Genomic DNA, 27,446 nt, shown 5'->3' on the forward strand with positions numbered 1-27,446 from the left:
GTGTGTGTGTGTGTGTCCACAGGCATGTACTGTTCATCACTTGATTGTCTCTTTCTCTGCAGTCTGCTGGCTAAAGGAGACTGACAACAGAAAGCATGAGTTCCGGGGCCTGTTGCACAAAAGTAGAATGAAGAAATCCAGGATAACTGAAAAAGCGCAGCTTGACTTAGTGTGATTCGCTCATCGCGGCTTAATTGGTTGCACGTTTGCCGAGCCAGGATGAGAAGGTGAAGCTATGTGAAGCCAGGTGTAGATAGCTGGGATAAGTGCACGTCCACGACTTTCTTAAATAGACCACGATATCGATCACAGATTTACTGATGCAGAAATGGAGAAGACGCGTGCGGCATATGTTTCACCCGCTGAGCAGCAGCTTTTAATGGAAAATTACGAGGAGGTGAAACATTTAATATGCAAAAAGGGAAATACGGCTCTTGTTATCAGACGGAGAGAAAAAGCCCAACAGACAATAGCGGACCGACTGAATGCGTAAGGATTTAAAAAGATCTACTTACTCCACATTTTTACAAAGTTGTACACATTTTTACAAAGTTGTTTTAATTGCTTTTAATATGCTTGTTTTATGTGTTGGTTGTATTGCTGTATCTGTTTTTATGTGCTAAAGTGTCTTTGAGTAGCCTGTAAAGCACTATATAAATAACATTTTTATTATTTAGCCTAGTTTGCCTTAAAAGTGAGCAGAGGGAATTAATGTTCCTCGGGAAATTTACCCTAAGGACTAGGCTTAATTTCAAACCCGTATTCACAATGCGAGAATATGTTTTACAACCATATGCACAAATCTCTATAAGCTATGTCTAATTCTAAATATCTTTCTACAATAAATGTTCATACAGAACAAACATTCTGGACAACAACTAGAAAAAGAAGTAAGTGACTTCAAAACACACTGTAAGCATATCTGTAAAACAATATGGCCTATTTTTTTTCTCACTCCCAAGCTCCCAGATGCGTGACAGCACCAAAATAAAAAACATTAAGAAGCTTTGTGGCATTCCAACACATTCCCACTCCCATCTCATAAAATACGGACATTTGGTCAGGTGCCATTGTCGTCGTTATTGACGCTAAAAGTCTCCTTTAGAGTCCGCTGCACGGTGTGGGAGGAGGATCCCCCTGCCTCCCCCCGCCTCTCCATGTTGCACGGGGCAAATTTCACGGTGTCTCGGGTGCCAATGCTACCATTTCTTACCATGCAAAGAACTGCAATAGTAGGCTTTACATCAAACTTGTGACAGCAATAGTGACAAGTAATGCATGTTAATAAAAATAAAGCAGAACACATTCAGAAGACAACGGAATAACTGTTAAACACGTTTATTTCGGATCAGAGCGGCAGCTGATTTAACACAAGACTCCAGGATTAATCTTAGCCTGGCTGTTAGCCTGCTCTGGAGCAGGCTAGCTGCAAAGAATAAATCTCCATGGTTACTTGGCTGGGTTTAATTCAACCTGCTTTTGTGCAACCAAGTCAAAGCTAAATTCATCCAGGATAACTTGAATATCCCGGCTTAATCCCTTATCCTGGTTTTGTGCAACAGGCCCCTGGTGTGTTTGTCTCGTGGATCTGAACTGATATCTTTTCTGTGTCAGAGTGATGCCATTCACTCAGCTGGTTCAGTAAGTGTCACGGCACTCACACTTGTTCTCTACTTAGTTTTTCTTCTTTCCCAGTTTTTCTTTGTGTTGTTTTTGCACCTCTTTGCACCGCTTGTTTTTTCTTTTTTTAACCCTGCTTATCTCTTCATCTTTTTTTCTTTCTCAGTGGCCAAAAATAGACTCACTCATGGTTTTTGTCAGCCTCCTTTGCTTTAACAGGAAGCAAGAGACAGTCACCACAACACAAAACACTCATGTAAATACACACACACACACACACACACACACACACACGCTGCTTCTGCAATAATGCTGTCCTGAGAAAACATTTTATGATTCAGTTTATTCTTTTTGACTGCAGCTTGCAAAAGTGTGTGTGTGTGTGTGTGTGTGTGTGTGTGTGTGTGTGTGTGCGCGTGCGTGCGCCTGTTTGCTCTGTCACAACCCCTGACTTGGAGTACAGCATGAAGAGTAACAGTCTGAGTCAGCAGCATGAACAAAACCCCACATCTGTTAATGACACTTGTAGAGACTGCACTGTGTTCACACCAGCTCTATTCAGTATACTTCCGCTAGTATATTTCCTGCAATTAGAGTTATTATAGTTTTTGTAGCAACCGCGTACCTTCTATTTCGATGTACAAAGTACAATGGGTAAAGTTCCCGGGGCCTGATTGTGGTACCTCTGGCTTGTGTGGAGGCGATTGGCTGAGTTCTTGATAGTAAGAAGCTAGCCCTTTGAGGAGACGCTGTATGAAAGCGTGCTCCACTTTTCCCTCCACTTTTCTGTCCTCGTCTCTGTGAATGCAGACTTTCCCCCTCCATCTCTCAAGTGTAGCCATTCAGAACAGCTATAAACACTTTGGCCTTTAAACGTTGTCAGGTGACACTTTGTAAGAACCAGTTCATTTCAAGCATACCCCCCAGACTTATAGCACATCTCTGTCAGCATTGCAAGCACTTTAGTGACTTAAAATGTGATTTTTTTTTTTTTTTAATGAAAGAAAAAGTGATCTTGTGCAGTTTCTTCTGTTCACTCTTTTCCTCTGCTTTTTACACCTCATTCCACCATGTACTCTCTGACCAGTGCCTTGGAGATACGATGTTTAAGTAAGTCAGACAGGCAGGGCTGTGGGGAAGTGTTTGATGCGTTCCTTCTCTGTGAGAAGACACCTCTTGCATGTCATGAACCTGTGTTGGAGTGCGTTTAGTTTCCTGCTCAGTGTGTAGCGCAGGAGGGCTCCCCTTTGTGTTCCCTGTTGATTTCTGTGAAAGTGGCTGAACACTCTAATATTATTCAACACACTGAATTGATCAATATGTTTTAGGGATCGACCAATACTGTTTTTTTTAAGGCAGATACCGATTATTAGTAGTTAATGAAACCAATAACTGATATTTGGAACCTATTTGCTTTTACAGTGAAAATGAAAGTCTTGGGCGGTACATTAAGTCAGACTCAATGGTGAGTGAAATTGAAACAGAGGGACAGACACAGAGCTGCAGGGGAGCCAAAGTAGCACACTTTATAATTAATTAACTTTATCGGTTATCAGGCAAATAAAACGCTCATACAGAATCTGTAAACTGCCAAAAAACTGACCGATAATCGGTCTATAACTAATATATTTAGGGTATAATATCATTACTTTACAACTACTACTGCTAATGCTAATTCTGTTGCTACTAAGTCTGACTAATGGCCATATGCATGTATGGATATACAGTCATTTTACAATGAGTATGGTTAGAATAACTATACCTACAGTATATTACAACAATGTTTAGACCTTGCTGAGTCCTGATTCATGATTGTAAAATGCAGTTTGAGTGTTAAAAGGACCTCAGCTATGATTCAAAAGCTGTTGCCAAATGATGTTGCAATTTACTGTGGCGTGCTACAACATGCAAATACTAAGACTATCTGACCTACACTGTGACCATGCGCTAAAACACAATCTAAAACAGGAAACTTTGCCCCTCCCAGGCCTTTAATCAGTTGCTGTTCCCCAAAGTGCTTCATGAAGATATGGAGACATATTGTATTTGTAGGGTTTTTATAGCTTCTACAGAGAAAAGGTCGATTTGACAACCAGAAAACAGAGAGCTGGGAAAACTGAAAAAAAGCAGCTAAGAAAACAATTAATTTCAGGGATTTAATGGGTCAAATGTTTTTCAAATCGTTGCCAAGTCAAAGACTGTCACTGATTGCAGAAACTGTTATGAGTTATTAGTGATTCTCTCTCTCTCTCTATTTGACTCAGAACAGCAGCAGGGTGACTGTACTGGAAGTACAGTGTGGCTGTCCTTCTAAAAACAACACAGTTTATTTTTACACAGCTGTGTGTGTGTGCGCAAGAGGTTTTTAACAGGAAATCTCTAGTTATAATGAAAGCGAGTGATACAGATAGACGGAGATATAATCGGACACAGACATATAAATAGTATAGCATGGGTAGATTGATTGATAACCGAGCAGAAGAGAGAACTTGACTACAAATGCTAGTTGTGTTTTTTGTGATTTTCTGAAGACTGTAAAAGAGCAGGGGACTACCCCTCTCTCTTTTCTTCTCCCCTTTCTTCTTCCATCCCTCCATCATATCTCTGTCTTCTCTTCTCTGTGTTTTCTGACTCTGCTATGCAAAGGCGCAGCAATTTACTTAGAATATTTTTATTATGACTTTGAAGATACAGTGAACATCAAATTAAAAGAAATTCTAAAGTGAAATGTACGTCTGGGAAATCCAGATCTGTGACCATCAGTTCTCCTCCTTTTAAAAAAAAGTATCGACTGATTTGAATATTATTTCACAACAGAGAGACTCCACTTACTAGCTTTCCCCCCCAGTAGCTTTCAATGTATCGCATGGTCTTCATTAACGGATGAATTTTTCTCTTAGGACTTAATTCTTGACTTAGGTAATACTATAGTAGTTTGGCAAAACTATACTAACTTAAGGTCCACTTACTAGCTTTTTTCAGACCTTTTCAACAATACGGTTAAAAGTGATATGGTCAAAAGCTCTGGAAAAAGTGAGTAAGAAGACACTGAGTTGGAATCGTGCTGTCAAACTACTATTTCCAAGGTTAATAATGAACATTGATGCTAAATTGAAATCAGAACAGCTATTGAGCTCACATGTAAAAACAGATATATGTTGACATGGTTGAAAGCTCCAGAAAAAGCCAATAAGTGGACCTTCAGTTGGATATTTTCAAGGTCAAGAATGAACTTTGAAGCTTAAAGTGCCCATATTATGAAAAAATCACTTTTTCTGGGATTTGGGGTGTTATTTTGTGTCTCTGGTGCTTCCACACGCATACAAATTTGGAAAAAAAAACATCCATGCTGTTTTGAGTGAGATACGAGTTTCTGAATGTATCCTGCCTTCAGTCTCCGGGTGAGCTGTTCAGCAGGGTCGTCTACGTCATTGGCCGAAACATTTGATGTGTCCTAACCACTTTAGCTAATACCACATCAGCTAGCTGTTTCTCCAACTTCGGTCAGTACAAGTCAGGATTAGCCGGGATACTTCTTTTAAACGAGGGCGCACTTCCAACTTTGCGTGGAATACCTGCAGACCAGGGACATGTAAGTAGTTCTATAGAATTTATTTTGTAGATTAGGGTGAACCTCGTTCTCAATGGCAAAACATTGCTACAACACACACAAGTTCACCCTAATCTACAAAAGAAATTGTATAGAACTACTTACATGTCCCTTGTCTGCTAGCGCACATGCTAGCGCTGCTGCTAGCGCTGCTAGCTAGGTAGTAGTAGTAGTAGTAGTAGTAGTAGTAGTAGTAGCAGCAGCTAGCTAGCTAGCTTGTAGTCCTTACCTAACTACTGCGCATGTGCGACTCCCAACAGAGATGGGATAGAAGTGAGATGTGTCACTCTGTAGCTAAAACAGAGAGTTCAACACACAGGGGGAAAAGAGGAGCTGCAGCAATGTGCAATACAACAAAAATATGGTGTTTTTTGAAAATTAAACCATGTAATCCTTTTCTGGTACAACCTCTAAATACAATTATGAACCTGAAAATAAGCATAATATGGGCACTTTAAAAGTTTAAAGGGAAAAAGTTTGGAATTGTAGCAAATTCAAAATGCTGGTGCAGCAACAAGTCCTTGCAGCAAAATAAGTATTCTTCATGTTGTTTGCGTACACAACACTACTGAAAGTTGCTGTTGTTTGTGTTTCAGGTGCACATGTTCGATGCAAATCATTTTAAAATTAACACATTCAAATAAGGATTAGGCCCGAGCATTTCCAGTGTAACTGTTACACAGCTTATCAGGTTATATACAAATAAGGTTTTATTTATATTATGGTGCTAATTTAGCCATCGTGTTGACTCACTGATGAATGGCCTTTTTAAAGCTGATACTGATATAGTACTCTCTCTCCATAAAGTGATCAGTGACAAGCACAAGTGATACAAATACAAAACTATTTAAACAAGCAGAACATAACCACACACACCCCACCTGTAACCAAGAGGGGTCTCAACCTAGTACTGCACACGTTTGACAACATTGGAGGCGCCTTTTTCTCCATGTTCTTTCTGCAAACATTGGCCAAAATATTGCCTATCTGTTGGAGATCTGACTTTTATAGCTCAGACAGAGCTGAAGAAAAGTGCTCGGTGTTGCCTGCTCTCTGTGTGCAGAGACCTTGTGTTTGTTATGACGCTGTGTTGGCGTGTGCCTCGCTTGTGTTTACGCTCTTCCAGTATGTCGGCGGTGTGAGGGAGGGTAAGTGCAGTTTGTTCTGAGGGTGAAGGAGGCAAACAGAGTCATAATCGCTGCATCAGCGATGGAGAGTCCAGCTTTCTCTGGATGGAACGATCACCTGCTGCTCGATCAGGAGACAACTGTGTTGTTTTGATTGGCTTAGTCTCTTTTTAGGCCCATTATCTCAAGATAAATGTGGAGTCCTGACTCAGTTGTAGATTCATCAAGCATAGTTTCTTTTGGATCATGAGTGAAATATCTCTTTATTTTGTATACATTTTGATTGATTTTCCCATTAGTGTTGAAGAGTCAACAAACCCTAGATTAATGCTGAAGAGCTAATTTATTTATTAAATAAACGATGAATTGATTAAAAAAAAGTTGCTGATCAATCAAACAGTTACTGATTCCTTCTTCTCCACCTGCAAAAATATTTTATATGATAATGACTTGGAAATGTGGTTGTTATGGACTAGTCGTAAACTGAATTACCTAAATTCTGATGGACATTTTTCACTTTTTCTGTGGTTTAATAGACCATAAAAAGGACTGCATGATATGAGGAAAAAATGCGATATGCGATGTTGTTGAATATTGCGATAACGATATTACTTGCGATAAGTGTTTTCAGTTCTGCTGCTTTCAATATTCTGCTAAAATACAACAAATTGGAATGAGGAAACTATATATTGTGCAGCCCTAATAAAAACAGTTATCAGCTAACTAATAAATGCATCGGTAGATTAATCACCAATGTAAATATTCGTTAGTGGCGGCCTGAGATAAAAAGTATTGAAAAATGGCCATCACAGTTTCTTGGAGCCCACAATGACTTCTTCAAATTGTTTGTTTTGTCCGACCAAATGTCTAAAACCCAACGTATTTTCCAACGTTTTGTATGAAATCTTAAAAATATGAAGTTCTATTTAAAAGGAACACGCCGACTTATTGGGACTTTGTCTTATTCACCGTATCCCCCAGAGTTAGAGAAGTCCATACATACCCTTCTCATCTCCGTGCATGTTGTAGTTCTTTCCGACGGTTCCACCGGTAGCTTAGCCTAGCACGGATCCTGAATGTAATCGGTTCCAACTAGCCTACTGCTCCGAATTAGTGACGAAATAACGCCAACATGTTCCTATTTACATGTTGTGATTTGTATAGTCACAGCATGTACAAATAACGTGAGACACATGAGACACAGCCACTAACTGACCGTATATAAACTGGAAACTATATTCTTAGAAAGGCGAAGCACTGCTACTTCTGCTACTTGGGCGGAGTGATATGCTTGCAGCACCTGAGAAGCCCCGAGCAGAGAGTAGCAATGCTTCGCCTTTCTGAGAATATAGTTCCCAGTATGTATACGGTTAGAAGATGTCTGTGTCTCATGTGACCTTGTTATTTGTACATGCTGTGACTATACAAATCACAACATGTAAATAGGAACATGTTGGCGTTATTTCGTCACTTATTCGGAGCAGTAGGCTAGTTGGAACCGATTACCTTCAGGATCCGTGCTAGGCTAAGATACCAGTGGAACCGTCGGAAAGAGCTACAACACGCACGGAGATGAGAAGGGTATGTATGGACTTATCTAACTCTGGGGGTTACGGTGAATAAGACAAAGTCCCAATAAGTCGGCGTGTTCCTTTAATGCTGTGTAACGGCAACCGGTACTTAACCAGTTACATTTTGCCACCAAAAGGTGACGGTTAAGTTTAGGCACCAAAACCCCTTGGTCAAGATTATTAAAAAAACAATTGTGGTTTGGGTAAAATGAGTACTTCCGACACAAACACCGATCCCCCGGGTAAAAGTTCTGTGTGTTTGGGACCCACCCACCATCCCGACCTCCAACTTACTAATGACACTAGAGGGCGCTGTCTTACACCAAACATCAATGTTGGGTTTGCAGTAATAAATACGTGGATTACATCCAAGTTACTTTTCGTAGTTATATGTACAAATGGTGAATGACGACAAAACCCAAATGTATTCAATTTACAATGATCCAAAACATGGAAAAGCTCACACTCGCTGTCCATCGACGAATTGAATTGATTCAGCGTTTTTACTTTAGTCAGACTTCCTGCTGGTGTCCATCCTCAACACCTTAATTTCATTTAAGCTTTCAAATCTAAAACCTCTCAATGAGTGACTCCTTGTGACTCCAGCTGATGAGGTTGTTAGATGTCATCACACAAATCTTGCAGCTTTTAAACGCTGCATGCTGTTGATACACCCCGTTGCATTTACTCCAATTGCTGAGGCCTTCTTTTTGTATTTAAGTGTCCTTTTATTTTTTCCCCACTTGGCGTAGTTGGCCTGTAGAGGCTTTCCAGCCTTGGAACGGACTTCCTCCCCCTGCGACTCGGGCCAAGGACACAACTGGCACAAAAAGATGAGGACAAGACGATTTATAATCATATTAGGAAGGAGCGCTTACCCAGCCCGAAGTCGCACGAACGCCAATTTCTCTCCATCTCGCTCCCTGACTCTGCCCTTTGTCTCTTGCTGCCTCTGCGTCTGCCACTCTCTCGTTCCTTAGTCATCAAGCTTAAAGCTGAGCCAGACAGTGAATCATATTAGAGTTGGAGGTATTGGCAAGTTACCAAAAAGACAACAAATACCCTACCAAACCACTTTTTGCACTCAAACATACACCAAATATATAAACTGCACATGTACACACACACACACACACACACACACACACACAGGGTTTTACCAGGAAAGAAACTCATGTCTGCACACAAAAAAGCCACATCCTTTGAAATGCTAAGCGGTACCGAGGGAGCTTATCGTTTTCTAAACAAAGAACTGATTGAACGTCGCTGTAAACAATGAGAGAAGAAGGGGTGGACACAGGGAGACACAGAGAAGAACTGGGGGAAAATTGTGAGTGTGTAAAGGTGAGAGGTGTGTGTTTATTGGGCTTAATGGAGGGGGATAGTACTGTTTAGTGTGTGTGTGTGTGTGTGTGTGTGTGTGTGTGTGTGTGTGTGTGTGTGAGAAAATGGTCAAACAGGATTGCCTGCTGCTATTCCATTTGTAACACAAAGAATGAAGTGCCCTACATATATTCTTGTTTGTCAAAATGAGGGTGCCGCACGCACGCATCTTATTAGAAGAGCTTCACAAGCTCTAAATCTGCTTGTAAAGAAATAAAGAAAGAAAGAAAGAAAGAAAGAAAGAAAGAAAAGATTGCAGCTCGGGAATCCGGCCTATATGTGGCTTCCTGAATGTGTTCACCATGGAAGTGTGTGTGTGTGTGTGTGTGTGTGTGTGTGTGTGTGCGCCCAGCATGTGTATGCAAACAAGTGTGCAAACATTCAAATGCCAACATGATTTACCTCAGGCACGTGTATAGTGTATAAATAGCAGCATAACAAACAGTATATACAACAAAGCAGTGGAATCGTTTTTGTTAGTCAATACATGAATCATCGTGGAGTACTTTGGTAAAATCACTGTTGGATATTTTTATATTGTTTTGACGATATACACTGTTATTACTTGTTGAACCCCATTTTTAAAGTAGTCGTTGACACTGTGGGCTGCCACTAACAATAGTTCTTTTGATTTAGTTTGGAAAATGTGAGAAATGTTCATTACAATTTTCCACAACCCAAGATGACATCTTTATTTTGCTTATTTTGTCTGACCAACGCACCAAAACCCAGATATATTGAATTTGCAAAGAACCAAATACTTTATTACACTGAAAAGCAGAAAAGAAAAACTCATCAACCAAGGCAACGTTTTTTTTTTTTTTATTGTCCGTCACCTAGCAACAAGTATTGTTACGACTACACTGATTTTACACACCAATGTCAGTTAACTAGTTATGACGTGGGCTTAGCAGGCAGGAAGGAGCAAAAAGTTGCCATCGAGTTGCATGATGGGAAGTGGAGGCTTGACCCCAAGCTAGGGCATGAAACGTTTGGATATATTGGCTTTTGGTGCTTAGATTTTTATGATTCTTCTTTTAAAACATTTATTTTTAAGATAATTCTTTGTTTTTATATGTAGTAATGTCTAGCTTTGTAAGTATGTCGTTCATCTGTGTGACTACACTCTCTCACATTATAATTAAACAGCCATGGATAACAGTAAAGCAACGAGTGTTTAGTTTGTGCAACGTGTCTGCAGAACGAGCAAATGTATGTACATGATAAGATCATGATTAAATTCTGTGTGTGTGTGTGTGTGTGTGTGTTGCAGTATGTTAATTTTGCTCAAGCGCAGGATTCCCTTCAGTCTGACGAATAGACAGAGGAATCACAGACTCACAGATGGAGCGCTCACACAGGAGTTTGTCATGCTTTCTGCACCACCAGCTAACCACTCAGTGAACTCCTTTGTAGAAAGTCTATTTTTGTCTCCTCATGTCTATGTTTGAGAAACCGAGCCTATTCTAGAAACAGGCTGTAACTGTATATGGTAAATCCCCAACCTTCCTCTCTCTTTGTTTATGCATCAAGTTCCTTTTCTTTCTACTTCTCTCTCATCATTTTTTTCTGTTCCTGTTTTTGTCAACCCTTTCTTTATTTATATGCTTTCTCTTTCGGTTGTTCCTTTTTTTTTCTCCTTTTTCTTTATGTTCTTTCACTCTTTTTCGCTCTCTTTCTTGATTCTCTTATGGTTTCTGTTTCTTTCCGTCTTTCTTTCACTCCCTTGGTGACTGTAGAAGTCTGTCAGTGTGAGTGTACAGACATGCTGTGTAGCAATATGTTGCCTGTCAGATTAACGGGCAACACACACAAACTGGCATTCACACAAATACGCAGGGATAAATCCTTAAAGTATAACGTTAGCATTAACGCATACACCCACCTCTGTTATGCAAGCAACAGAGGGGAAGAAATCGTGTTGTTACCACACTGAGGCCAACGTCAACACACCATCTGCCTGTTAGGCTTTTAGTTTACCTGTTATACCTGGTTAAACCTTGTATATTAGTGCACAAACCAGTGTTTGTCCACTGGAGGCTTCAGGTTCCCACATCACACACTGCAAGTTGCATACTTGACCACGATTGGCTCCAAACTGCTTGTGACAAAATCCAGCTCATACGTACACGTGTTAAACTCAGATTGAAGGTGCTCACACACAAACTCTCTCTCCAATATCATACATCATTCAAACATCCAAATGAAGTAACAACAAGTAAAACCTATGTTTTAGCAGAGGGGGGGCTTTAAACGTATCGTGATAGATACAATAAAACTAGTTTTAATGATGCTTCATATTTGAATGCAATGAAAATCAATTTGATTAAACACGACACTTTTGTTAAGTAGAACAGGCAGTGATCACTTCCTTCTTTGGTTACACAACGTGTTTCCAATTCACATGATGTGACCATGAAAAGCTGATAAGACTGAAACCATTCCAGTTAATGTACAGCGGGCGCCCACCCACAAACGCACAGAATAACCAGGCTATGTACACACACACACACACACACACACACACACACACACACACACACACCTGTAATCCCTAAGCTTTCTACACCTCCACTATCAGAGCACACGCTGCTGTACCTGATCCAGTTAGAGGAGGAAGTCAGAAATGAAATATTCATGTCAACAAAGGTGTGCTCTGAAAGCACACTTTCACGGGCATATACACAAGCACTTGAATCAGAGGAGGCCTTTTTCTCACAGTCGAAAAAATGACCACAGACACTGCTGTTGATTTCACCCTTTACGAAAATACTCCAAACCAGAAGAATTCCTCTTGCAGCCACAGGAATTTCGACAGTGCAGACGTGCACACATTACACATGTAATAAAAACAGGCACATGCGCACACACACAAGTACTTGTCTCCATTTTAAGAGCCTCCTCGGGGATATGGAGACTAAATTTAGGAGGTCAATTTGTTCAACAAATAAAGCATCAGCGTGTTGGAAGATTGTCAAAACACTGGCCATGTGTTTCCTTCAGCGTGTGTGTTTGTGTGTAGATTTGTTTTCTTGTGGACACTTACACGTCAGCGCAGAGTGAGGTTATTTTAACTTTGTGCGTTTTATATAAACACCAAAACCCAAACGGGGGAGTAATGGGAGGGAGAGAAGGAGAGGTAGAGCTGAGGGAAGAAAGGTGAGGTGAAAAGGAGAAGAGTGTAGGAGGAGAGGAGTTCAGTTTCATTAGCTTGAGAGACAGGAGAAAAAAAAACTCTTAAAACCACCCAGAGGGTACACACACACACACACACACACACACACACACACACACACACACTTTGCATGAATACACATGTATTGAGCAATAGTGCAGCTACTCTGTGCAAGTCCCCACAGTGCAGTATTTCAACACTTTGCAGCATTTTCAACAAGCTTGGTCGAGGTTCATCGTTTCATAATTCTTCTATCTGGTCGGCATGTATGCAGAAGCTTCCACGTTACTTGGTAACAAAGTTGCAGCATTGTGATTTGACAGGCAGTTAGCCTGCACCAAGAGCGGAGAAATGAGCCCCCTGCTTACTCTAAAGTTGATATATTTGCATGTTGTCTTCTTGCTAACGTTAGCCACTGGTGAACCAACATTCAGAATCGGCTAGTTTTGTTCAGAGTTGCAGGGTGTGTGAATCCCACAGCTTAGGTCGAAACTTCTGGAGAGCTGAGTTTAGCCACCGGTTAAAGCATGTATTCAGAACAGATCAAACAGGCTGAAAGAAGTTTGTAAAAGTCTAAACTACGAGCGGCATCCCACCTACCGTACAAAGCTCAGATCGCCAATGGCGCCTTTAATCCTCTAGGTCAAGCCGTTTAGACCACCAGACTGTGCAGGATGAATTTTAGTGGGCAAATCACCACAGAAAGCAGATTATTGTGGTCTAGACACGCGGAGGTCTGCTCCATCCATCACATTACAGAACCTGCCGATAGCAGAGACAGAGGAGAGGAGTGGGAGAGCAGAGTCACCTCAACTCAGTTTATCTCCCTTTTTATTTGACAAATAGTCTCCCGTCCTTTAAGTCTGACACAAGCTACTCAGAGTACACATCCGACTTAGTAATATCAAACTGATGAAGATGTAGAAGAGAAGAGCCCCATTTCGACATGTTGTATAACGTTGAAAACATCAGTGCGTCATTCCTTTTTTTCAAGGGGTGATTAAAACGTATTTGTGAGATATCACGTGATTAATGGATGAAATAAATGAAGGAATAAATCATTAAATATGAACAGAAGTTGAGTTGTGTAACTTCTGTGAGCCTACAACCACACAAGTGCCCAAATGTAAGGCTCAGTACACAACCCTAATATGGGTAAAATGTACATTATGACTGTGAGGGTGGCACCATAGGAAAGGATATTAACTTTAATAAATTGGTCAGTGTGGTTTTTTATTTATATATGTATGTGTGTGTGTGTGTGTGTGTGTGTGTGTGTGTGTGTGTGTGTATATCTATCTATCTATCTATCTATCCATCCATCCATCCATCTTCATCCGCTTATCCGGGGTCGGGTCGCGGGGGTAGCAGCTCCAGCAGGGGACCCCAAACTTCCCTTTCCCGGGCCACATTAACCAGCTCCGACTGGGGGATCCCGAGGCGTTCCCAGGCCAGGTTAGAGATATAATCCCTCCACCTAGTCCTGGGTCTCCCCCGAGGCCTCCTCCCAGCTGGACGTGCCTGGAACACCTCCCTAGGGAGGCGCCCAGGGGGCATCCTTACCAGATGCCCGAACCACCTCAACTGGCTCCTTTCGACACGAAGGAGCAGCAGCTCTACTCCGAGCTCCTCACGGATAACTGAGCTTCTCACCCTATCTCTAAGAGAGACGCCAGCTACCCTCCTGAGGAAACCCATTTCGGCCGCTTGTAACCTGGATCTCGTTCTTTCGGTCATGACCCAGCCTTCATGACCATAGGTGAGAGTAGGAACAAAAACTGACCGGTAGATTGAGAGCTTTGCCTTCTGGCTCAGCTCTCTTTTCGTCACAACGGTGCGATAAATTTATAATATATATATATATATATATATATATACATACATACACACACACACACACACACACACACACACACACACACACACACCGGTGTGGCAAGCTATTGGCCCAAAATCTAATTTGATAGGATTTATTTTTGTAGAAGCCCCTGTGCAGGATGAGTCATCAAACATTTGAAATAGTTGGGTTCATAGGAAGAGAAGACGGATTTGATTTTGATGTATTGACATATATTTGGCATTTATGTCAATATTATGTCATATATCATGTATGGCATATTTTCTCTTCATTTATTCAAGAGACACAGTATTACAACCTTTTCATTTCACTGGGACTTAACCTGTGTTTAAGTGTTAGATTTTAACCTGTTGGTGGATGAAAGGTCATTAGGATTCATTCTGTGGAGATCATGGACCTTTGTGCCAAGTGTCAGGGCCATTCATGACAGGATATTTCACTCTGGACAAAAGTGTTGAACTCTAGAGCCACACTGCGGATAGGTATTACAGCGAGATTCACCTTTTCTACATCTTATGTCAAAACACAAACAAAAACAAAGCAAATTAACAAATGACAGACAGCCTCATAGTCCATAAAAATAAGGAGAAGGTGGAGCAAAGGAAAAGACAGAGAAAATGTTTTAGGAGGTAAAAGAAAGGAGAGATGACATAAAGAGGCAACATATTAATAGAGGGTTGAATGACGACAGAAGGGGGCAGACAGTAGAGATGAAAAAGATGAATCAAAATCGACTGAGGACGGTAGGCTGTAAGAAAAGAGGGTTTAAAGAGAGGGGAGAGGAGAGCTGGAGGATGAAGGAAGAAGAAATCACAGTGAAAGGAGGAGGAGGAGGAGGAGGAGGAGGAAGCGGTAACGATCTGGGTAGTAAACACACAGCCTGGATAGGGGAAGACTGCAGAGGGATGAGATGGGAGAGTTTTATTGATCGGAGGCTAAATATGACAGTTAATGAGGGAGAGACGGGAAGAAAAAGAGAAATGAAAAGAGGGAGAGAGATTGCAATGGAGAAAAGGACAGAGGAAGAAAGAAAAGCTATGTTTATCAACTTGAACTCCACCTTACCTCTTTACATCAACACACTGACTGGACCTTCCACTACACTGACTCGTTTACACAAAGTTATGATGACAGAAATGTATTGCAGAAATCACGCACGCACACACGCACGTACGTCTGATTTCCAGGCTTTTAAAAACGTTGGCTGTCATTAACTCGAGGAAGACGAATCGAGACATATTATTGAACTATCACTGTATAAACTGAGCCTCAGTGAGACCGCGACGGCTGCAGTCTGTTGACATTCTAAGTTGATACTACACAGAAGCCTTGTATTGTCACCGGGTGTCGACACACAGTAGCAAAATGACAGCATTTATGTCAGTTGTGAGTTTTTAGGGAGGTTGTACTATACTGGGCCTGAAGTTCACTGATGTTAAAGGGACAGTACACCCCAAAATCAAACATACATGTTTTTCCTCTTACCTGTAGTGCTATTTATCAATGCAGAATGTTTTGGTGCGAGTTGCCCAGTGTTGGAGACATCGGCCGTAGAGATGTCTGCCTTGTCTCAAGTATAAAGGCACTAGATGGCCACTCAGCTTGTGGCGCTCAAAGCGCCAAAAAAATAATACATTTGAAAAACAGCAATGTCTCTTTTCAGAAATAATGACGCGGATTGCACAAGATAATGGACACAACAGACCTAGTGAGCAGTTTTCATGTAGAAACTATTTTCTTTCTACCGAACTACACCCGCCAACCGTATCACCGCACAGAAGGAAGCATACTCTTGGACGAGAGGCTTGTGCTCATGACAGTGGGAGATGTAAACATTAATGGCATCCTCCTCGGCTGAGCTGTAGCGTTAGCTAGCTCAGGTGAGCTAACGGTCTCGGTTAGCTACAGTTAGAGCCTCTCCATGATACTGCTCACAACCAGGTCTGTGGATTATATTGAGTAACCAGGTCCTTATTTCTGAAAATAGACAATGTTGTTGAGTTTTTCAAATGTATTTTCTTGGTACTTTGAGCACCACAAGCTAAATGCCAACTACTTGCATTATATTGGAGAGATGGAAAACATCGCTACGGCCCTTATCTCTAACACTGGGCAACTCACATCAAAACAATCTGGAATGATAAATAGCACTACAGGTAAGAGGAAAAATATGTATTTTTGATTTTGGGGTGAATTGAAAAATGAGAATTTATTTATCTTAGTTTTCCATGTAAATCCACCTTTTTTAAATACCTGCTACAAATTCCATTTGCCCTGTAATAGCAATTCAATTTCTGCCATAAAAGGTTCTCCACAATATCCATTATCCTTATTATCTGCTGTGTGTGTTTGGACGTGTACAGTACGAGTGTGTGTAGTCATGCATAGATAAAATATACTTGTGTTAGTGTGGTTGTAATTGTATCAGCCACTTTTGCTTGACCTCTTTGGTGAACCATTACTATGTTGATGTAAATTTCTCATTTTTGAACAGGATTACTGTCAGTTCACTTCCAGTTTAAATACTGGAATAACTAGAAACATTAGAAGAAAGCTCTGATAACAAACTTTTACAAAGGTTAGTGGAGTAAAAAAACACTTCCTGCTGATATTTTCATTATCTAATAGGCATTTTTTCCTCAGTTTCTTGTTAAATAGTAATCAGGTGTCTTTGCGATACAGAAATTAAGTCTCTTTCACCGCCGTCAAAACTATATCGATTGAGACGAACATGTCGTCACTCTGAAATTCATTTTTATAACAAGTAAGGCGACGAAAAGCTGTGTCCTTTTTATAATGCCAGTGAATCCAGCTGCAGAGACAAGGCCGCAAGTTGCAGCGACAAGAGAAATCCTCTGATTAAGACTGGATTCAGAGTGACTTGACCCTGGTTTGCAGTCCCAAAACCGATCCCCAGGCTCCCAGCTCTTTTCTCACATTTAGTAGCGCTGAGGATTTGGAGCTGCACAAACGCTGGAGCCTGAAGCTTTTCTTCTTTGTGCTCTAATCTGTCAGTTCTTACAGCCTGTTTATGTGGTCGAGCCACCTACCAGTTCACAGCTGCAGGCACTTTGTATTTAGGCAATGCAGTTAAAGCATACAAAGAACAAAATGTTACAAATAAAGGGGGCGTTGATCTGCTGTACAGTATGGTTGCCGTAACCTGTCTTTAGATATTTTTATTAAATACCAGCTAATGTTACCTCCCAAACTACATGTTTTTCAATGTGTCTTGTGTCTAAAATGTATTGATATATCAAATCTAAAAAGACATAATTACGCTAATACAGAGTTGTTAAGGTGTTAAGTTGTCTATGTCCAGTTTACATACTCTGATTTTCAAAAAAAACGTATGTGAGAGCAAGAAAGAAAAGTGCAGCTTTCCTAAAATGCAAAGGAATGAAACATTATATCATGGCTAATAGAAAAGGAGAGAAACATTTTAAAATGTGCTATCTTTGGCACATACCCTGTTTGAGAAATCTCAGTTTTGGTTTGACTATACTCGTGAAATTAAGGGGATTTTTTAAATAAATGTAACGAGCGCAGCTAGATTCAGTTTACTGCAGCAATTATGTTCAGAACGAGACTGGAAGGGAATGAGTTGAGAGGGCAGGAAAAGCCCCCACAGGTTGCTGTGGAAATTACTCTCATTTCCCATGACGACGACGCGACCGATAGCACAGAGAGAGCGAGACCTCTATGTTTTGTTTCTGCCTCTATGTCTATCTGTGTGTGTGTGTGTGTGTGTGTGTGTGCAACAAATTCCATGGGGGAAAGAGACATTACAGCTTAACCACAAAATATTGCAAAGCACACACATTTATGTCCTCAGAGACTTTGTTAAAGTTGCACATTGTCCTCTCTCGCACACACGCACGTATGCACGCACACACACAGGGCTCCACCACATCTGATGTGTGTGAGAGCTGGGAGACGAGCTTAAACAGCACAGTGTGATCATCGGGGATAATCGCCAGCCACAGCGCGTGCTTGCGTGCGTGCACACACTTCATCTTCCCTTATCGCCTACCATCTTCACTCTCCCCTTTTTCGGCCCCACCTGCATTACATCACACCCTCTCTTCTCCTTCTCTCTCCCCTCTCTTTTTCCTCCTCTTTCTCTTCTCCCTTCCTTTTCCTGACCTTAATCTCTCCATCTTTTCCACTTGTCTCCTCTCTCTCCTGCTCCACCCTATTTTTCGATTAATTATAAATGTTTATTATCAACTCATCCTCCGTCATGTAAATGTAATGTAAAAGCTTTTTGCTCTCTAAAAACCAAAACACGATTAACATCACAAATCAACAACAGGGACAGCATGCTAATCACATCAGCACATTAAGAGAGCCTTTATTTCACCATCTATCTCTCTCTGGCTGAGGTGTGTGTGTGTGTGTGTGTGTGTGTGTGTGTGTGTGTGTGTGTGTGTGTGTGTGTGTGTGTGTGTGTGTGTGTGTGTGTGTGTGGATTATGCAGCATCAGAGGCAGATTTGGTCCGTATGCTCTAAGGCACCCCTCCTCCTCCTCCCACCCACCGCCACCAGCAGATTATGTGTCCTTCACTGCACAAACCTCACAGTCACAGACAGAAGCCAAGAAGTGGATGATATTTCCAAAACACATTTGACATACAAACATGAAATGTGTGTATTGTTTGTGTGCCAGAGATGTGAGGTGTGATGTTTTGTCTGGCTGTCTCTACCCCTGTGTCCATCTAAAGCACTTCAGAGTGTCATTACATTCGCTCTGGCTGTTTTTTTGTATTTTTGCGCATATAGTCTGCGCGTCTATTAATAAATGCACAGAACGCACAGGGACAGGATGTGGTTTCCAAGGTGCAAGGTCCTCCCATGCCTTGTTGTGACACTGTGTGCGCGTGTGTGGTCAAACAGCTTGTTTAGCTTGCCATGTTTCTTATCGTTTCTTGCACAGTTTAATAGAATTTCTTAATAGAAGTTGTCAAGGACAGACAGGTTGACACATGCAAGACACACACACACACACACACACACACACACACACACACAACTGGTTTACTTGTTTGTATGATTAACAGAAGAGAAAATATTCAGGTGAAAAGACTACTTTTTAAATATTTGTGTGTGTCCTTACATTTGCAAGCTTGGAGGTTGATTCGATAGTCGGGCTGTTACCATGACAACACTGCATGCCTTTGCATTACCAAGTTCAAACACCAGGAAGCAAAAAGAGAAAATATTTGAAATAAACAACCACAGACCCTGGGTCAGCTATTATTTGCACGTGATACTCTGTGTTTGTTTTATCCACCTCCCGAGTGCCAGATGGATGGGGTTTGCATCAAGACGATCCAGGTGGCGTCTAATAGTGTCTCGGGCATGAAATAGTACATTAAACACGTTCACAGATGTTTTTTTCTGTGCTGCTTGAATTACGGTGGATGTCTTTGGTGTTAAACCCCACCCGTGTGGTGTTGCAAAGTGTTTAAAACGAATGCAGACACATGAGCTTGTTATGTTTTAAGTGTAAAGATGGATTTGTGTGGTGCTATTTATTAACCAACACACACACACACACACACACACACACACACACACACACACACACACACACACAGAGCTAGGAGGCTGTAAGGATTTAAAACCATGCCAAATCTAACAGATATAAATTGCTGCACCACTCCTTCTTTCTCTCCTTCTTTTTATCATTCCCTTTCATGTTTCACTCTATTTTTCCTTTCTTCACTCTCCTTCCCAAGCCCTTATTTAATTTCTGCCTTTCTGTTTCACTCCCTGTGCACCCAATCACCTTGCCACTTCTCTGTTTTTTCCCACCCCCATCTCTCTCTCAGTCCGCCATCTGCTGGAGAAAATGAATAACCGCAGGGCTTAAAAAAAGAAAAGAAATCACAGCTGGTGACATTGGGCAAGCTTCATTTAGCATTCCTATGATGTCCGTCTGGGGACAGCTTGGCCTTGTGATTACAAAAACATGGCCATATTTGAAAGGTCAGGGAGTTTAGTGTCTGCAACAGCCAGCGTGCGTCTGTTGTAATTAGTTCTGGCAAGGACGCACCTGAAAGTGTCAGTTTCTCGGTGTCGTTTCCAGTAACTCATGAATAAACAGCTGCTGTCCATTGTTTAGGAAAAACTCCAGCATAATACTAAAGTCTTTTATATTTAGTATTTCATAAACCTTTCCCATAAAAACATGATTTAAGATTCATATTTCCTTTAGAAAGATTTACTGGATCAGATACATATATTTACTTTACATTATTTTCGTGTGTTAAAAGCAGTCATGATAATGGTTTTGCAGCATTTACAGCACTATTGTCAAAGTCAGTGTGATACTGCACAATTATAACAGTAAAAAAGCCCAAAAGGAAACATCTACAGTGTTACCTGTCATGTAATACTTCTACAGTCTCAAAATTCATAAACCCAGATGGTTTCATTTGATAGACTTTTATTTTGAAAGCCAAGTGGTTTAAAAAGACCCATAACTGTCTTGAAAGTAGTCATGTTAAAGATGCTACAGAAAACAACTTGCGGCATTTATACAAAATAGTATTGTCCGAGTCATTGTGGGACATTGATGTAAATATGGAAGTGGGTCTTCAACCCGAAAATATTACTGCATTTTTTTAAAGTAAAGCAAGGGGCTGCATTGGTAGGGGCATGTTGGTACTGGTGAGAAAACACACAGGAACTAATTCAGGAAATAAATGAATGAGTTTTAATGCTGGTGAAATGCAAAACACTGCAGAGCAGCTACTACGAGAAAAGATTTTACAACTACTGTATGCCTGTGTGATAACCAGTGGTGGAGGAAGTACTGAATTTCAGTACTTAAGTAAAAGTTCAAATAACCAGAGACATATTTACTTTAGTAAAAGTAGAAGTACCACAATGACAACCCTACTTAAGTAAAAGTAAAAAGTACCTGATTTTAAATGTACTTCAAGTATTAAAAGTACTTGCATAACAATTTATTCTCTTAATCTTATTTGCATATTACCATTTTAAGTGGTAATATTACAGTTATATACAGTTATTTTGTTGCTAAGCTTCGACAGTATCCATACTGTCCACTACCACAAACAAGGCCTGGCTTTTTAAAAAAGTTCCTGGGCGCCCAGATAGCTCAGTTGGTAGAGCGGGCGCCCATATATAGAGGTTTACTCCTCGACGCAGCAGGCCCGGGTTCGGCTCTGACCTGTGGCCCTTTGCCACTGATCAATACTGATCAGAAAATGTAACGGAACGTTGTAGAAATGTAGTGGAGTAGAAAGTATAGATAATTGCTGTAAAATGTAACGAAGTAAAAGTCAAAAGTATACACTACAGTATATGATTCTACTTAAGTAAAGTACAGATACATGACAAATGTACTTAAGTACAGTAATGAAGTATTTGTACTTCGTTACATTCCACCACTGGTGATAACTTAATGGTCGTTTGATCCTTCGTCTCAATGATTCCAAAGTAAACAGTAGATTGACCTTGTTCATGTTACTTATAACTCTTGCATAATTCCTATTGGCTGATGATGTTGGATTGTTTGCGGCAAAAGAGCCAGGTTTAACTTTTTAGCAGAACCACCTTGTGTTTTTGGCTGGTGTCATTGAAATGACGGAAGAGACAGCACTTTTTGACACGGTGGTAATGTCGGCCTCAACATGATACTGTGTTTTTTTTTAACAGTTTTACTGCTTTTCCCAAAATTTAGACCACATTCCCCACAATATATACTAAGCAGAACTAATATGTACTAAACTTACAGGAGGACAAGCTATGTAATGGAGACCCAGTTTCTAAATGCGCTTGACCTTAAACTATCTTTGGCATTTATGTTCTGCAATTTCTTGTTACTTATTAGCTGTCTCGATATATGCAATAAGCTTATTGATGTTTGAGGATGTTTCTTTTATTTCCAAGCCGTTTACTCATCGAGTATGAACGTGGAACATTACAAATAAACATCTTGCATAACTTACCGTTAACCCAATTAAATAGTAATAAGAGTTAGGAGCAGTTACAACAGTCTCAGGTTTCTAGAAAAAAAGACAGAAAAGGGCCCCCAACATTACAATCTATTTCACTGACTTCACAAATGGTTTTTGAAGTTTAAATTCAGCTCAGGAAGGGCACAATCGGAACATGTGAAGGAGTGAGGCAGGGGCACGTTTGTATTTGTCACAGATAGGATGCCCTTTCAGGTTAATTCTAGCTGCTGTTGTTTTGACATATGGGTATGATGTACTACTTTTGACCTGTAGAAGTGAGATGTGTATCTTGCTAAGGGCCTAGTCCCAAATGCCATCTAAAAAATGAAAATGCCGAGAATGTTCCTACCTGTCCTTCTGCTCTTTCTTCTCCTTGATTTTTACAGTATTTCTTCTGAGAAAACTAAAACAATTCCATCTGCATTTTAGCTCGCTTTGCTACAGAAATACAACCAGGAATCCCAGGGGCACGTAATTATGGCTTTAATCATGTTCAACATAGACATAGTCGTCTTTGTCTGGCGCAAATAAGCTGACAAAATGTGTAAATTAATAACTTTTTTGTAACATTAACACGTATAAAATTAGATCGTGATCACTAATGAAGCAGCATGGACCCTGGGTGGCCTACATGTTTCTATCTGCCCTTTTTCTTGTCAGCAGCACAAATGGACTAGACAGAGATGGCATGCCTATTATCAGTCATTTCACCTCAATAGCTTTTGCTACATGACTCGCCAATGAATCCCTTTGACCTGATTCTGAATTGATTTTAACCACGAGGGATTTGGATGGAGAAAAAGATGGGGGTGGGAGAAAAAAAAAGTTTTTGGAAAGGAAAAGTGAAAGGGGAAAAAAAATGACTGTAGGGAATTGAGAGAAAGAGAGAGACAGAAGGACAGACAGGGAGAGTGAGAGAGAGTGTTGGTGTCAGTGAGTGAGTTTGCAGGGAACAGCCTGTTTCTGTGTATAAAAGAAGGAATGATATGCCGACTGGCAGAAAACACACACACACACACATACACACACACACACACACACTTTCTGTAATTTGCCTTGGCAGATGAGACACTGATCTGACACTGAAAGCAGTCCGATAACGGCGCGTAGACAGCAGACGTTAACACATACACACACCAACACACGCATGCACGCGTGCGCGCACACACACAGTCAGGGCCGGTGGGAGTTTGTGTGATCACAGTGACGTTTCCAGCTCTCTTAAGCAGAGTGGGATGCCATTAACCTTCCCATCAATTTGACGTGTGTGTGTGTGTGTGTGTGTGTGTGTGTGTGTGCGTGCGCGTGCACATTCCTGCATGTGTGAGTGTGTCTTTAAAGTTATCTCGTGCCCTAAATCAGCATTCAAGCAGAAGCAGCCATTGTCCTCTGTGTGTGTGTGTGTGTTTGTGTTTGCTCCCATTGCCAAACAGACAGGTTCTTCCAGTTCTATTTATAGCCTCAGGGAAATAGGCTTGTTCTTACATGAACACACAGACACACACCACTCCTCTAAGGTGTGTGTCATGTAGAAGAGCTCATTTGCATGCTCCGCCTTATCTCCTGTGTGTGTGTGTGTGTGTGTGTGTGTGTGTGTGTGTGTGTGTCCTACTGAACACCTGAGTGGGTGTGGCTAACTGACTAGGGAAGTTTGAGATGGAGGAAGTAGGATTGTATTGTCTGAGGAGCTGCTGCTGTGTTACTGCTGAGGCGTGGGTGTGTAAAGGAGCGATATAGAGAGGGGTTAGAGGGAAATTTAGTGTAAAAAGGTAGAAGAAATCTTTGTCAAGAAGAAAAAGATGGGTGGAGAACGATCCAAATAGCATCAAAAAAGAGCAAAAGTTGAGAGAGTCATTGTGCCACTGGAAGTAAAGGCTTTATCATTGGACTGTATTAGTATTGCGTAGCTAGTACAGACAGCGAGGTCATCAGCAGGGGCTGCCAATGCTGGGGTTGTGTCAGACCAGTGGGTGCTGCCTGGCGCCCCTGTTGTTTCGCTGTGAGGGAAGAGGGCAAGGGGACAACGACCAGTTCAGCCATGAGGACGAACTGGAGTCCAGTCACATCGAGAAATCCCTTGAGAGTCTCCAGGTGAAAGAGGTCAGTGTGAGAGAAACAAAATGTTGAACCCAAAGACCCCTTCGACTGACACTACATTTTGGATAGACGATATTATGAACCTGTTTTAAAGGTGATGTTGCTAGCATACACACTGCAGGTAACTTGGCTTATTGTGGTTTTGTTCTAACAGACTTTGGGAAGCACAGGAAGCTCCAGCAGTGTGTAGCGATTTTGTGTTGGTTCAAAGTTAGTTTTGGGCTGGCAAATGTGTGGTCACCCATGTGCCATTTTATGAGATAAGGATGAAATCATGGTGGTATAGAAGAAACTATTTACTTTCACCTTTTTTATTTTTCAAAGGATAAGGCTGGCAATATTTTATGTTTTTCTTATTGTCTTAAGCCAGTTTGTTCTTACTGAGGATGTAAATCTTCACAAATAGGTTCACAAATATGTACTTACTTTCATATTAAAGGCTCAGTAATTTCCTAAAACAGCTGGCACTATAGTTTTTAGCCAACAGTACACATTATATATTAAATGGGTCTTTTGGGAGGACCATTTTCTTTGTATCTCATATATGAGTTTTAAATGGAGCACCGGAATAAGTTATATCAGGCTTTGACTACACAGACTCTGCTTGTGAGTTTGATCAATGTATTGTTTGTTTTGGTCTTTTCATGGGATTTGTTGACAAAAAGACACATATAAAGATTATCTCCTGCCTTTTCCTTGAGGGTTGATTTAAGTGGTTGATACTAAAAAGACATTGAAGACATCACTCTGTCAATTTTTGTGCCAATTTATAGACTGCAGGATAAATCAGTTTAAAAAAAGAACAACTAATAGATTCATTGATACGTAGTCTAAAGCCAGACTAGATCCATGAGCAATGCATCACTCTCGGTTTCTCAAACAAAACAAACAATAAATGTACATACAAACACACAATTTGTTTTGATAGATAGACATGTATATTACTTTTCATAACTTGATAACGTAACATTTAAATACAAAACTGACAGCAAGAAATAAGTAATATAGTGAAGTGCTTCTTTTGGAATGGCAGACTTCATCTTGCCTATTATTCTGCCCTTATCAGTGGCAGCTAGTGTTCATTACAGTAAATCACCTTGAACTCCTGATGGTAAAGAACCACATGAAGCTGTGCTTTTTCTCAGCCAACAAACGTGGTTAGATGTCCACATATTAGTCTTCAGGTCACTCGGCTTGTCAAGGAAATAATTTAAAAAAAAACAGTGATTTGTTGATCAGTCATGCAGGACTGTGTGTGATTTGTTTGTGGGTGGACTTCAGAGCTCTGTTTGACTGTGCGCATTTTGCAGATGAGTAAGTTTACATGTTAATGTGCTTTTGTGTGCATATCTACTGCAGCTTGTGTGTGTACTAGGGCTGATTGTTGTGATGGATTAGTCCTGCTCTAATGAATGCACTGATGTGTCTGACAACATCTCTCAGCTGGAGAGGAGAGGAAAACACCATCAAGGGTGTGGCGACAGTATGACGGTAAGCTGGTGCAGAACCTTCCCTTTGCATACACTATAGTTTTGTTTATGCAGGCATATGCACAGTACACGTGTGCTTCTTATGCTTTGCTGATATGCCTCTCTGCACAGTAGCCAATCCAAAGGAAGCCTTATTCAATCAGGCTACTTGATTAAAATTATTAGTTACGGAAATGGCCCTGTGGAGGTGTTGTGAGAAGGTCAGACATGTTGCAGCATAAAAATATGTGCATAATAACGTGAACGTCTAGTTTATTCTATATCACCTGTCTCAATAGTAATCCTGTGTTCGTGGCTAAACTTTGCACCCAGATTGTGGTAGAGGAAGGTTTTATTGCCTGCAAGATTATCTCCAAAGCTCCAAATGCCATTGTTACAGGTCACAGTCATACCAGTAATGCAGATTACAGCGTTGTTTACCAGATGCTAACTAAATCTACCCTCCTCAGTTTTTTGATAACGCTCCCCCCAAAAGTGGCACCATAAAAGTACACACTTGCAACACACATAATGTAACCTTTGTCTCTCTAAACTCCCAGTGTTCATTCTTGCTAGTTACCATCTTGGTGGCGTTCAGTCCACATAACACTTTTCGTTTGTGCATCTTTAGCATGTGTCATGAAGTATGACTGAGGTGAATATATGGTGGCTTCGATCCTTTGAACGTAAATAAGATTGGATTGCTCGACATGTGATTATGCTTACTTTACCTTTTGGTATTGCTCAAGGCTTGTGGGTTACTTCCCTATATGTTATTCATTATATTCCAGTTTATTACGTACCACTCGCTAAATCTAATTCCGTCTAATACAACAGCCCTGCTATAAATCCTCCCTTCGTGAAAGTTATGATGTTCTGTTTTTGTTGAACAGTTGAGAGGTGTTGATTCAACTTAATGGTACATTCTGAGGCTGTAGGTTGAGTTGTATTCTGAGAGATGTTTCTAATATTTAGGCTACCCACATTGATATAAATAGGGTGGACAAAATATTAGAAACACTCATGTAAAACATGTTTGTTTGTACATGTTGTTGTATTAGACAGTAGTAGTTTTAACTAGATGTAGATATACATACACACACACACACACACACACACACACACACACACACACAGGGCAGTTCAATAGCATTTTATTAAATCTGAATGCTTTATCAATTCAATTTAGCATTATCTTTAACCACAAGTTTTTAATATTTTAAACTCAAATACTCAAGTGTTTCCATATATCTTGCATTTGTTTTGTTCTGCTAAATGGCTCAAAGATATTTCCACAGGAAAGTAAGCTAGCCTAGCCAGATGTTAGCAGCTGGGGATTAAATTGCAGCCCCTTTTTAAGTTTCAAGCCTAGATTGCAATATCCTAAGTTGGGTCCTTACTTACTTACAGTACTGTACGTCCCTTAGCTATATCAGTGGTTGCTATGTCTTTAGCTGCTTTTGTCAATCAAAAACCACTCTGATTAGCTTCTTGACTGACGACTCCTATTAGTTTTGCTGTGGCAACCACTGATTAGCCTGATTC

At 40.7% G+C, this 27,446-nt stretch overlaps 1 protein-coding gene across 4 annotated transcripts in view; it reads left to right on the forward strand.

Annotated features, from left to right (window-relative positions):
* Positions 1-27,446, forward strand: part of LOC144534514 (diacylglycerol kinase delta) — an 84,671-nt gene that overhangs the window by 19,286 nt on the left and 37,939 nt on the right. The window contains exon 1 of one of the 4 annotated variants that reach the window (XM_078276490.1): positions 24,014-24,435. The exons of the other annotated variants lie outside the window; for them this stretch is intronic. Within the exon in view, the coding sequence (XP_078132616.1) occupies positions 24,280-24,435 (156 nt within the window). The 5' untranslated portion in view covers positions 24,014-24,279. Of the gene's footprint in view, positions 1-24,013; positions 24,436-27,446 lie in introns of those variants that run through there. 4 annotated transcript variants of the gene reach the window in all.

The sequence above is a fragment of the Sander vitreus genome, chromosome 19 (assembly GCF_031162955.1).
Source record: "Sander vitreus isolate 19-12246 chromosome 19, sanVit1, whole genome shotgun sequence".
NCBI lineage: Eukaryota > Metazoa > Chordata > Actinopteri > Perciformes > Percidae > Sander > Sander vitreus.